The 12734-nt window shown below is 38.7% G+C and overlaps 1 protein-coding gene across 1 annotated transcript in view; it reads right to left on the minus strand.

The window, feature by feature from the left end:
• LOC123662639 (DNA polymerase subunit gamma-1, mitochondrial) overlaps positions 1 to 11592 on the minus strand; it is a 22320-nt gene extending 10728 nt beyond the window's left edge. Inside the window, exons 1-12 of the mRNA XM_045597451.1 lie at positions 11173 to 11592; positions 10792 to 10987; positions 9588 to 9742; positions 8774 to 8973; positions 8446 to 8594; positions 7114 to 7327; positions 6276 to 6817; positions 4002 to 4220; positions 3077 to 3182; positions 2445 to 2575; positions 1912 to 2084; positions 703 to 826 (exon numbers count right to left, since the gene is read on the minus strand). Of these exons, the coding sequence (XP_045453407.1) occupies positions 703 to 826; positions 1912 to 2084; positions 2445 to 2575; positions 3077 to 3182; positions 4002 to 4220; positions 6276 to 6817; positions 7114 to 7327; positions 8446 to 8594; positions 8774 to 8973; positions 9588 to 9742; positions 10792 to 10987; positions 11173 to 11450 (2487 nt within the window). The 5' untranslated portion in view covers positions 11451 to 11592. The remainder of the gene's footprint in view (positions 1 to 702; positions 827 to 1911; positions 2085 to 2444; positions 2576 to 3076; positions 3183 to 4001; positions 4221 to 6275; positions 6818 to 7113; positions 7328 to 8445; positions 8595 to 8773; positions 8974 to 9587; positions 9743 to 10791; positions 10988 to 11172) is intronic.
• Between the last annotated feature and the right edge of the window lie 1142 nt (positions 11593 to 12734).

Here is a 12734-nt window from a genome sequence, read left to right on the forward strand (position 1 = left end):
ATGATAGGAGTTAAACTGAGTGACAGGATAAGAAATAGTGAGATAAGGAAACGTTGTGGTCTGAAAGAAGATGTAGGGACAAAAATTGAGAAAGGTATGTAATTAGATGGTTTGGCCATGTCGAGAGAATGAGTGAAGAACGATTAACGAAAAAAGTGTATAAGGCGAGTGTGAATCGAAGGGTTGGAAGGGGTAGACCTAGGCGGAAGTTCCGAGACCAAATAAGAGACGTCTTGAAAAAAGGCCAGGTAAAGAGTACCCTAAACCGAAGAGCATGTATGAAGGCAATAATGAAAGTGGACGAAGCGAAAGAATTATGTAAGGATCGTAGCAAGTGGAACGAAGTGGTCTCTGCCTACCCCTATGGGAAAGAGGCGTGATTATATGTATGTATGATTGTATGTATGTAAGAGTCTGACTCCCCTCCGGTGCCCCGCTTTGCCGGACGGTGTCCATGAAGGATTTTCCCCACGTCAAAAAAAAAAGACCCCATTCTTTTATTTAAATTATCTTGGATTCCTGAATTTTTAAAACCCCCTGCACGCACACTCCCATCAGTACGGAATGTAAATTCTGCAGAAAATAATCTCAACTCCGGAGTTACTCTAAAAAACTGTCAATTATTACAAATTCAGGCATGTCTTGCATAGATATAGCGCCACTAAACCCACATATGGTTATAAAAAATAACATAATACACACCTGAGAATCAACATCGGCCCCTACAAACTTGTGCCCCGGCGGTGCCTGCACTAGTGCTCTTAACTCAGAGCCCACACGTTCGCTATTTGCATTACTTGCTGTCATCCATGTTGGCTCCGATGCTCTGGAACATTCCAGTTATCTATATATTAATACGTGAAGCAAACTTTGTACTTGTTTTTGTTTTGTAAATTTCGCGAACGGAAGAGTATGAAATTTTGCTCACTTAAAGTTTATACAGAGTGCAGAATGCTAATATATATTTTTAATTATGCATAAAAAATACATTAAATCCACCATGTATTTGACACACACGCATATATAGGTAGGTACTACTTACTCTTCTCTACTTCTTTACTACTTGCCTTACTCTTTTGTCTAATGTTCAAACTTATATTAATTATGGTCGAATTTCGACCACTACGCGACCACTAGTTAATATTAGATATACAAATATAGTTTTTTTTGGAAGTAGACCTAATCAGTGGAACTTTATTTATTTGTCAGCAACTGTTATTTTTTAACTGACTTCCAAAAAGGTTCGGTTGTATTTTTCAATTGTTGTATTTGTCAACTGCTGGCCATAGGCCTCTACAAATTAGCGCCATAAACGGCACGAACTCATGTGCTTTGCCCATACAACACGCTAGGCAGGCGGGTTGGTGACCACAGGTCTGGCTTTGTCGCACCGAAGACGCTGCTGCCCGTCTTCGGCCTGTGTATTTCAAAGCCAGCAGTTGGATGGTTATCCCGCCATCGGCCGGCTTTTTAAGTTCCAAGGTGGTAGCGGAACAGTGTTATTCCTTAGGCGCCTCTTACGACACCCACGGGAAGAGAGCGGGTGGCTATATTCTTCACTGACGTAACCGCACAGCGTACAGATACAGAGTACAGATTTTGATAATTATTTATCGAAAGTTGGTGCGCGTCATATGGCCCCATTTAAATTTGATCGAGATCTGACGAACACTTTTTGAGTCATTCCTAATAATGAGACAAAGAAATAAATTGCGAAAAAGTTGGCTGGAAAATTCCTGACCAGGCTATATTAAATTCGGCAACTACTATTCAAATTATTTGTATTCAATTGAATATTTTACCGACTACCTAAGTCGTATTTCTTGTAAATTTCACTGAAGTCGTTTTTTTTTTCATTTATTTTGTTTGAGAACAAATATAATTAAAAGTATAACAACAATAATTTAATACCGTCTAGTCAGAGTCCCACAGACGACCACCTGGGGTACGATAGCCCCATACCGACGTGTTGAGCCCCGGAGGTGCCCCGGTAGCAAGTGTTGGGGCAACCATACTACTTGTTGCCCCATCACTCGCTCTCTATTGTTGCGCCAGTACGACATCATACGGCCGAAGGATAACACCTGGAAAAATAAGTACGAGAATCAATTAAAATGTTTCATTAATATGGTTTTGACATGATAATGACGACGCGTTGGCGCAACGGTCACAACACTGGTTGTTGCAGGTTCGGTCCCCGCACATTTGTATTGGCCATACAGGTGTTTGCCGTGGTCTGGTTTTTTGTGCAGTCCTTGTGGCTCTCTCCACCGTGCCTCGGAGAGCACGGTAAGCAATCGGTCCCGCTTGTTATCCTGTATACCTGATAGCGATCGTTGAAGGTGGGTCGGGGCTACAGTAACCGCTAACCGTCTACTGTATGCTTGTTTAGTATCCCAGTGATATATAAACGACAACATATTAATCTTTCCTTTAAGTCGTACCTTTTCAGCTTCATTCCCTTGCGCAGAAAGGACGTTCTGACTGAACATGTTCAAAAAATCTTTCGCCAGTGGATTGCCCACTTTATATTTAGGGCCATCTTTATGCGGTAACCGTAGGAAATGACAACAGCCTGTAAAACAACATTTGTTGTATTTAACAGATATCCTGATATCGAGAAAAGCAGTATATACACTGTAAAAAAGTGAATTAATCACGAAAATGATTAAAATCTACACTAAAACTAAGGCAAACTTTTAGGCAGTGTGTGTTCCTGTGGTGAGTAGGGCGACCGGAGCTCCTGGGGAGGGGGGGTAGGGTGGGAAAAGCGCCTTACCATACTTCTGGTGTCGCAGGCGTCTACCGGCTACGGTAATAGCTTACCACCAGGTAGGCAGTACGCTTGTTCGCCGACCTAGTTGCAGAAAAAAAATTAGAAAATTGTTCAACAATATATGTTCCGGAATAAAGAAATCTTAGAACGTACTTAATTTTGAATAGCAATCTCAAAGCAAACATTTATAAAATATGTTAAATTCGTAATTTTAGATTATTATTAATTAAGACGAGATTTTTTAAAGAAAATTTGAAATTCCAGAAGGAAATAATAACTATACTTATCATCACCACTTACCCTGTATCTGAATCCCACACCAAACTCCTAGCCCATGGTACTGGTTAGCGGTCGCTTGTTCCTCTTTCTTTTTCCTGGCATAATAAGCCCTTCTACTTAAGTCTTCCTGTTCAACAATATAACATAAAAATAACAAATCTTGTAACGCTCTTATCTATATTTTAATAAAAAAAATCATATATTAAAAATCATCATCATCATCATCATTGGAAACTAGACTAAAATGCAATGTAATAGCTTTAAATATTGAAACTCAAAACTCTTACTAATTTTACTAAGTTTTATCTGAAAAAGTTATTTCATTACATATGAGTGAAATTCACGTAAGAATTAGAAAACAATATTATTTAAGGCTCACTCACACACACTTCAGCCTATCGCAGTCCACTGCTGGACATAGGACTCCACAAGTTCGCGCCAAAAATGGCGTGAACTCATGTTTATTTAATGATTTAAAATTAATTGTTAAATAATATTAAGTGTTCTTAATAACATATTAATGATTATACCACTATCAGCCTGTACTATCATCCTATCAAGAAAGCGACAAATGTGATAATAAGGGCCTTACACTAAACTACCCCCATAGGATTATACTGTGTCTAGGGTAAACAGACACACGGCACAAAACACAACTGTATATAAATATTATTAATGAGAAATATAATATCAATTAATTTATATATTTTTTTTTATGTCACTAGGTCGGCAAACAAGCGTACGGCTCACCTGATGGTAAGCGGTTACCGTAGCTTATAGACGCCTGCAACACCAGAAGCATCGCAAGCGCGTTGCCGACCCATCCTCAATCCCCCCAGGAGCTCTGGTCACCTTACTCACCAACAGGAACACAATACTGCTTGAAAACAGTATTATTTTGCTGTGATCTATATTAAAATACATTTTGAACTAAATTATAACATACCTCCACAGTCGTAGGAAGCATTTGCAAGTTAGCATCGACTTGGCTTTCCCTGAAGTCCAATAAAGGGCAGGTTTCTAGTAACTTCTCTAAGGGGACTAGTGGTTCATCCTTACTTTCGCCTCTTGTCCTACTGAAGGGCACCAGGAACCCCCAGCCCTCAGACTGTATATAATGTATGGGATAACCCTCCCAAGAAAGATGTAGTAGTTTGGGTGTTATCTAAATTTCCAAGAAAATAATTTAAATTAAATAGTCTAGAAGTTAATTTAATTATTTCATACAGGTTCGACTCCTAACTGCGTTTAAATTTTACTTTCCTTTATGTAATATACGAGCTACTCTGGTAAGGTACTCCTGCATAGCCATGGCATCAAATTTCAATGATATCAACGAGCAAAAAAATTATCTCTATCTTGTATTCGTTAGTTAGGAATAATTTTCCTTTTAAAGGCGTAATTACGTTGTACAATCCGCTCTTCTACTTTAGAAAACACTTCGTTTTCTTTGAAATACTGCACTTCTTCGCAATGAAATAACCAGACATTATTAATGAACTATTATGTATATTTCCAAGTGCATTCATACATGTTTTTTTTTTTTTTCGAATTGTAGAGTGCTGGTGGCCCTAGCGGCCTTTACAGCGTCACCGGTGAGAGGGGCCGGGCACTTAGGCAAACCGGCCGCGAAGGAAGAAGGGGAGCCCTCTGGGAGGGCTCGGGGGGGAAAAACGCCCACCCTAAGGGTGTCTCCTAGCGAGATCACACCTCGGCTTAGAGCGTCATCGGAGTGGAAGAGGCGCTATGCGGAGCGCTGAGACGGCTTACGGACGGTCCGCTACGCGCCTAGGCGCGTGCGAGCCGTCAGAACGCGGGGACCTCGCCCTCGCCGGCGGGGGCGGTGTGTGTGTGTCCTGTGTGTGGTGGTGTATATGGCGTTAAGCGCCGTGATCCTATCGTCAGGGTCGGTTAAGGCGTGCATGGGACGCCTTTGTACGGTCTGTAAGTTTCCTCTACCTACGTATTTGCAAGCCTCTGCTACAAGAGGATTTGGGTGACTGCGCGCTCTCTCAAAATACGCTGTAGCGAGTATTTTGAGCTGCTTCGCGATTGAATCGATCTTAAGGTCGCGATGTAAATCGACATTACGCACGTACCACGGTAGTACGTGGCAGTGCGTAGAAACTTGTTCTGAATGATTTGGAGCATATGGATGAGGGTTGGCTCCACATGAGCGAAGACGGGGCACGCGTAGGTCATAATAGGTCGTACGCAGGCCTTGTATAATGTCGTCTTATTTCTAAGAGACATTTTACTCCTCCCGCATAGCAGCGTGTGCAGTCGGCCTAAAACGAACGCTGCCCTGTTTCGGACCCGGTTAATGTGGGCTTTGAATGTAAGTTTACTGTCGAGTATAACGCCTAGGTATTTTGTTTCCTTTAGCCAAGGAATCGGGATGCCAAATAGGGTATTGGGGGTAGGGGGTATTTTCCCGGGTCGACCTTTCGTCCAGAAGACGCGTCTGATGTGCTTAACAAAGTGCACTGCTGCACTATTTTCGGGATTTACTTTGATTTTCCATTTCCTAAACCACTCGCCGAGGGCGGTGGCCGCGGATTGGAGTCGAGAAGGATACATGAATGTAACATTTTAACTTAATGATTAGAAAAATCCAAACAATAGCTCGATTGAAAATACAAGTACCGCCATCTATTAGTGACCAATTAAATTGACATATTATACACACATGCTCACGAAAGGTATTATGCAGAACGAGTATATCAAAGTACCTTAGTCTTTTTAAACAAAGTCGATTTTTTTTCACATGGAAACAGATCTATAACACGTACAAAGCTCGCCATTTCAAGGAACGTAGTTTTATAGGTACCTACATAGTATGTTTTGCAGCTCTTTCTTCTTTGTCAAACTCAAACTTGAGTGAGTGCTTGATTTGGGGAGTAAGATAGTGAATGCATTATGAAAAGTGTGATCAGGCGAGGCGAACGGAAGTTGTAAAAATAGATGAGAGAGGGTTACGTTTTGTATGTTTTACTTCAGTCGTGTCTAAGGTACACTCTTTTTTTTAAATAATTGAGTCAAGGGAAAACAATGGGTAAATGTTTCAGCTGAAGGTCGTGGGCATGCCCAGCGTGCCCACAACATTGGACCCACACTTGAGCGTCTGGGACAGAATCCAGATCACTATTAACTGCGCCAACGGGCTATAGTATGATTTTGGTCTTACAAGATTTAAGGCATGTATATATTTCCAACGAACCTGCATACTGGTTGTGATATTATTAGCGCCGGGTGTCCAATCGTCATCCTTGCCAGGCTTCGTACACAACTTCCTGTACCAAGCCGGATAACCGGCTAAATACGGCTTTTTAACTGGCAATAATTTCTCTAGCTCGTACAAATATCCGAATTTCTTATTCAGACTTTCAACTTCTTGTATATTAAAGTCATTTCCATTTTTACATTCTAAAGTCTCTATATATTCGTCACTAAGGGTTTCGAATGTTTTATAATTGTTTATGGAGATATTTTTTCTTTGTTCACTAAAAAGTTCCGTTTCATTTACTGCAGACTTTTTGGTCGTTTTACTTTGAACTTTTTTCAATTTCAAAACCTGTGTCGACCAATCTTGGTCCCACATCCAAAGGTCGTTTTTATACGCCTCGTTTTCCATCAAACGGCAAGCTTCGTCTGCTTTAGATGACAAAATCTGTCTAGATTCTAGTTTTAAATCTTCGAAAACCGTTTCCGACGATTCGATATATTGTAACCAATTGGAGTTTACGGGAAGGTACGCGGTACCTTAAAATAAATATAAAAGTAGATAAATATCTTAGGGCTCAAAATGGTTATCATATAACTGAGACAGCGACATTTCATTGATATAATTATGTTTAGGTGTGGGTAGACGATGACGACCGCTTTAGAAGAAGGGTCGGAGCTTAATCCGCTACTCCACTACGGGTTGGCGGATATATTCTCCTACCATGAGCAACTACGCTATCAGGTGTATATGATAACAGCTAGGACCAATTGCTTAACGTGCTCTCCAAGGCACGGTGGGGAGACCCAACGAGGACAGACATAGCATAACTTACCCAGCTCCAGCATGCCGGCCAGGGTGACAGGGTGAGGAAACCTCTCCAGAAACATTGGCAGTAGTTTCTGGAGGACGTTGTGAGTCGCAACTACGTCTCCAGCGCAGTACTTCATCAGCTCCTGGTAGTTCTGGTGAACATCTTCCAGGGTGCCCTCCACGAAGATATCTCTGGACTGTTTGTTGACTGGTACACCGCAATATAGTTTATGTACCTGTAAAAAAATTATTTAATAATTGTGTTTGCTCTAAAAACCGAAACAAAACGATAAAAAACCGACTTTCTCTGTCCCTATATCCCTATGTATGCTTAAATCTTTAAAACTACGCAAAGGATTTTGATGCGGTTTTTTTTAATAGATAGAGTGATTAAAGAGGAAGGTTTATATGTATGATAACATCCATTAAATAGTGGAGAAATACTGTTATTTTTGAGGTTTCTAATGTGATGTCGTAAATAATTAAATTTTTTCCGCTTACATTTCAAACGCAGACTGAACCTTACGAGATTTATCAAAATAATGTATTGAGTATTGTACGCATTGGAAAGGTCTACAGAAAACTCCGTTATGTCTATCCCTTATGGATATCCCACAATAACATTTTTTTGTCATTTACTTTTTACGACAAATAATGGCTAATTTTCGAAGCGATTTTAACCAATACAGCATTAATCCTTATCTAATTAAATAGGTTAAATACATTGTTGATTTAATATAGATCTATATGGCCCTTTACAGCATATGATTTAAATGAATATTTTCGAAGATATTATAGATTTAAAAATTGCGGGACGTAGCGTTTGCGGCGGTTCTGGCCGGCCGGGGTGGCGGGGGTGTGCCTATAAATAGCGCATCGGAGGACGCGGTTCTCCCCTATAGCACTTTGAATTTAGCAGCGATCACACGCGTTTATTACCGGAGCTCTCTAGCGAGGAAAATAACAATCACTACATTTCCCTAATGTGTGGGTAACACAAAAATAAAATCATACAAATTAATGAAAAATATGTTTATTCAAAAAGGCTTCAAAGCACCTTCGTCATTTTACAAATTAGATTTAAAGGTACCACCAAGCTACCACCGGTTGATGCTGATTCTGCAGAGAAGAACCAGCAAGAAACTCTGCAGTTACCCTTTAAAAAATATATATTAATTGTGTCTTTATAGTCTTTGCCAATTGAGAGATGTTCTCCTGGCGCTAATTGGGGGTAGGGTCAGCAACGCACTTGCGATGCTTCTGGTGTTGTAGGCGTCTATAAACTACGGTAATCGCTTACCATCAGGTGAGTTATACGCTTATTTGACGACCTAGTTACAAAAAATAAACATACATCAGTCAAGCTATTTAGAGAGCTGATCTCCATCCAGTCACCATCAGAGGGGTCGGGCTCCTTGTTTTTGGCCTTCAGTACGGTCCGCTGGTAGCTCGTCACTCCACTCACACATGTGTGCATCGACATTGTGTCCATGAAACGTACACCTAAAAATTATTAATTATTTTATACAACTAGTTTAGTAAGCGCGGGGCACGGTTAGCCTTATATACAGAATTATAACTGGGAAAATTCTACTTGGATATATTTTTAAGCAATAATTTTTAAAATAAAATTATTCTGACCAATCATAAAAATAAAAAAAAATATTTTTTTAAACAGATACCTGTCCTATTCAGCCAGTACTGTTCTTTAATTTTTGACCTATCATAGGAAACATTGTGTCCTATAACTATTCTTGGTCGGTCTAGATCACTGTCAGGTTTAACGCCATCAGTTTCTAACGGTATGAGGTCATCATATTCCACGGTATCACAATGTCGATGTGGATCACCATCGGCTAGTGGTTTACTTACCCAACCATACCTGGATTAAACCAGTTATTAAAGCATTTTTAGTAGAGCAAAGACAATCATTTTAGAAACAGTAATTATATATAAGAAGTTTAATTTGTTGCCATCCTAGTAGTAGCAGTAGTAGATAATGTAACAAGATAATGTTAGTAAAAAAACTAAAACCCGACTACGACAAAAAAAATTAGTACGTCACTTTTATGTCCTTCAAAGAGGGCGCCGCATTCAATATAATGTGACACCATACAGCTTATAACTAGTGGACAGCTAAAACGCTTCTAACGATACCTCATTTGTCTGTATATGACAAGTAGTTTGGGAGATATGAGGAAACAGATGAACATAATTAAATACATAGACTGCTAAAATTTTAACCCTCTTTTTGGCTTTGCCATGGTCAGGTAAATAGATCCTAATTATTACTATTGTAATATGAAGTACTTAATATGGAATACTAGTTTTTCACAAATACTATAAATAATCATTTTAGCCTATTTGCAGTCCACAGCTGGACGTAGGCCTACACAAGTTCAAGCGAGCCTGGTGAGGCCTCTGTCCAGCAGTGATATGTGATAGGCTGTGATGTTGATGATGATGATGATGATATAATAACAGCTAATAACTCACCAAGCATCAGGAGACACAGCACAAGCTAAAGTTGGTCTCTTGCCTGCCTTCATAAGAACTTCCACATCAAGTATCAGAGCGTTGTCTGGTGGATAGGCAACGGATTGCGGACCATTTGATGTGTATTTTGTCCAGCCTTGTTGCTTTACCCATTTCTGCAAACCAAATTAATGGCATTTCAAATTTTTTGATATATGTATACATTATTTTCAACTTAATCCAAATGGGACAACTATAAGAATGAACATTATTTGATTGTTATCCTGCTTCTCCCTGTAATATCCCGCTACTGGGCATAGGCCTCTTTCCCCATGTAGGAGAAAGATCAGAGCTTAATCCACCACGCTGCTCCGATGCATGTTGGCAGATATATTCCCTACTATGAGTAACGATCGCTATCAGGTGTATATGATAAAAACCGGGACCGACGGCTTAACATATTCTCCAAGGCACGGTGGGGAGACCCACAAGGACTGCACAAACACCCAGACCGCGGCAAACACCTGTATGGCCAATACAAATGTTTGTCATGTGTGGAGATTGAACCCGCAACCGCTAGTGCAACAGGTACAATCCATGGCTGCGACCGTTGCGCCAATGTGGCGTCTCATCACATGCAGCATGTTATCATTGAACATTATAGTAAATGAAGAAATATACATCTTTAAGACTTTTTTTAATTTCATCGTAAAAACTCACCCAAACTACTATCGAGGTGTACAACCAATATTTACCATATTTATCCTTTTCCTACGTGGAGAATGAGCCCTATAGACAGTGGTTGTCGGTAACTGCAGTGGGATATTACAGACTGAATAATTTATCAATGGTCAACATAGGTGTACCCACGGTGGGGCAAGGTATTTGCCCCATCCTGACTTGAAGTTAATAAATTTTTATATTAAAATCTATATAAGGAAATTTTAGGTAGATTTAGCCAAACCCTCAACCATTTATTATTGTAGTAATGTAGATAGTGAAAGTAAAAGAAAAGTTGCAGTAATTAAAAAGAATTTAATTTTCTACTATGTGTAGAGTTTTAAATTTATTTGTTACTTTATTTACCTTTACAAAATTCTGGGTACTGTGTATGGGTCAATCCTATTAAAAACTAAAAGAGGACTCTAAATGTCCAGTCATAGACATGGAAAATGTACAATACCTCTCAATTATAGTATTGGTCTGAATGTTAGTTTTAACATACCTTTGGTAGTGGTGGGAGATACGATGAGGATATACTCTGTAGTAGATCTCTGTAAGGAGCACACTGTCTCTCGCCTATATTGTAAAAATGCTCCACAATGTCTTTTCCTTCAAGTTTAGGCAATTTCATCTCCACATCCTCCATATAACTATTATCTTTAAAGTTTATACCATGTCTTTGTAGATGATCTTGGCAACTGTAAAATATATAATGAAAAATTGTAAATATTAATTTAATTGAATTCTTATCACTAATCTAATGATGGTAAATAGTAATTAACTAAATACAGATATAAGAAATATGTAAAGTAAAGCTATTTTTATTCTTAGTTGTTAATTCTTATTATAAAAATTGAATATGAGTTTAGTTTTAGATGTTTACCTTTTTATGAAAGTAAGATCGACCGGTTCAGTTGGTCTTTGAAATAGCTGTTCGTAAATATTTCTCGATACCATTTGTATATTTACATCATTCACTCGAAATTCTTTCGAATTTTGCGGTTTGTTTATTATTTTCTCTGCAGAGGATTTTTGGAGGTTATCTTTTATTTCTGATTTATTTTGCTTTATAACTTTAAATTCACTTTTCGGTAATATATCGCTAAAATGTCTTCGACATATGTAACATAATGTTCTGTTTCTTATTTTTGTAGATTTCATTTTTATTATGATTAAAATTTCAAAACAAATGTTCCCGCGGTTCCACAAATTCTAGAGTACTAGACTTGGGTAACTCATGAGTGAGTGATACAAATGAAACATATCTTTTCAAGTGAGCTAGTCTCTCATCAGCTCACTTACATTTCAAATATATCTCCAGCTCACTAGTCTTATGATTCATTTTCGAGAGACTGACGTACTGAACGGGAGTAAACGAGACTGAGCTAGTGAGCCACTCGATCGGACGATGGCGTTTATCACGCGAAAGAGAGAGATAGTTAGTTATGGCTCTGTATCTTTTCGATTCATATTTCACAAGGTCATAGAATCAATCGTCTTGCTTTGAACAAGCGAAAAAGTATTTTATTACGACAACATAAGGTTGCATTTTGGTTGCATTATAAAATTATTTCACTGAGCTAAATGAGCTGAAGAGCTAAATGAGTGATATATATCCTAAGATCAAAGCAGTGTTGCCGTTTTAGCCATTTTGTGGCTAGATCTAGCGGATTTTCACCGGTTTTAGCCAAAAAACAATCCATTTTAGCCACCAAAATAAATCTAGCTACTTCTGGCAGCTTTTTAGATTGTTACTACATACATATTTTTATTACTATAAAAAGTCTAGCGACTAATACATACCACCATACGGTACCAATACTACCAAACTAAAATACGTAGTTAATTTTAGCAGCACAATAATGTCCGCATTATGGCAGGGGGATTCCCGAATGAATGTTTATCTTTAACGTAATTTAGGTTCGATCGAATGAAAATGGACCGTATTGCTATTGATTTTGAGCCTAATTTGTTTTGCATAACGTCAATACTACTCATGTCAAAATGTCAAACGGAGCGCATTGTTGTTATTGTTTACGCATACGCAATACGCATTTTTTTTAAATTAAAGCGTGTGAATCCGCGGGGCACAGCTAGTATATTATAGTTAGTAATTCAAAGTAAAGTAAAGTCGTCGTAGTTTTTTTAGGTGTATTTCAAAACTAATTCAAGTTCCAATTAAGCATCAGCACAATTTAGCATTGTGCTCCACTGAGTCACATTATGCTATGTAATTGGAAAACGCACACTCTAGCCGCTTCTAGCGGAATTTCGAAAGTGATTTATTTACAAAACTGGCAACTTTTTTCTTTGATGTAGCCACAAACTAGATTGTCCTAACGGCAACACTGGATCAAAGTGATATATATCTCTCTTTTCTTTTCAGTGATATAAACTTCGCATGGCTATAGAGTACTGATTAGTTATAGACAATTCGTTCTATTT

This window comes from Melitaea cinxia, chromosome 19 (genome assembly GCF_905220565.1).
Source record: "Melitaea cinxia chromosome 19, ilMelCinx1.1, whole genome shotgun sequence".
NCBI lineage: Eukaryota > Metazoa > Arthropoda > Insecta > Lepidoptera > Nymphalidae > Melitaea > Melitaea cinxia.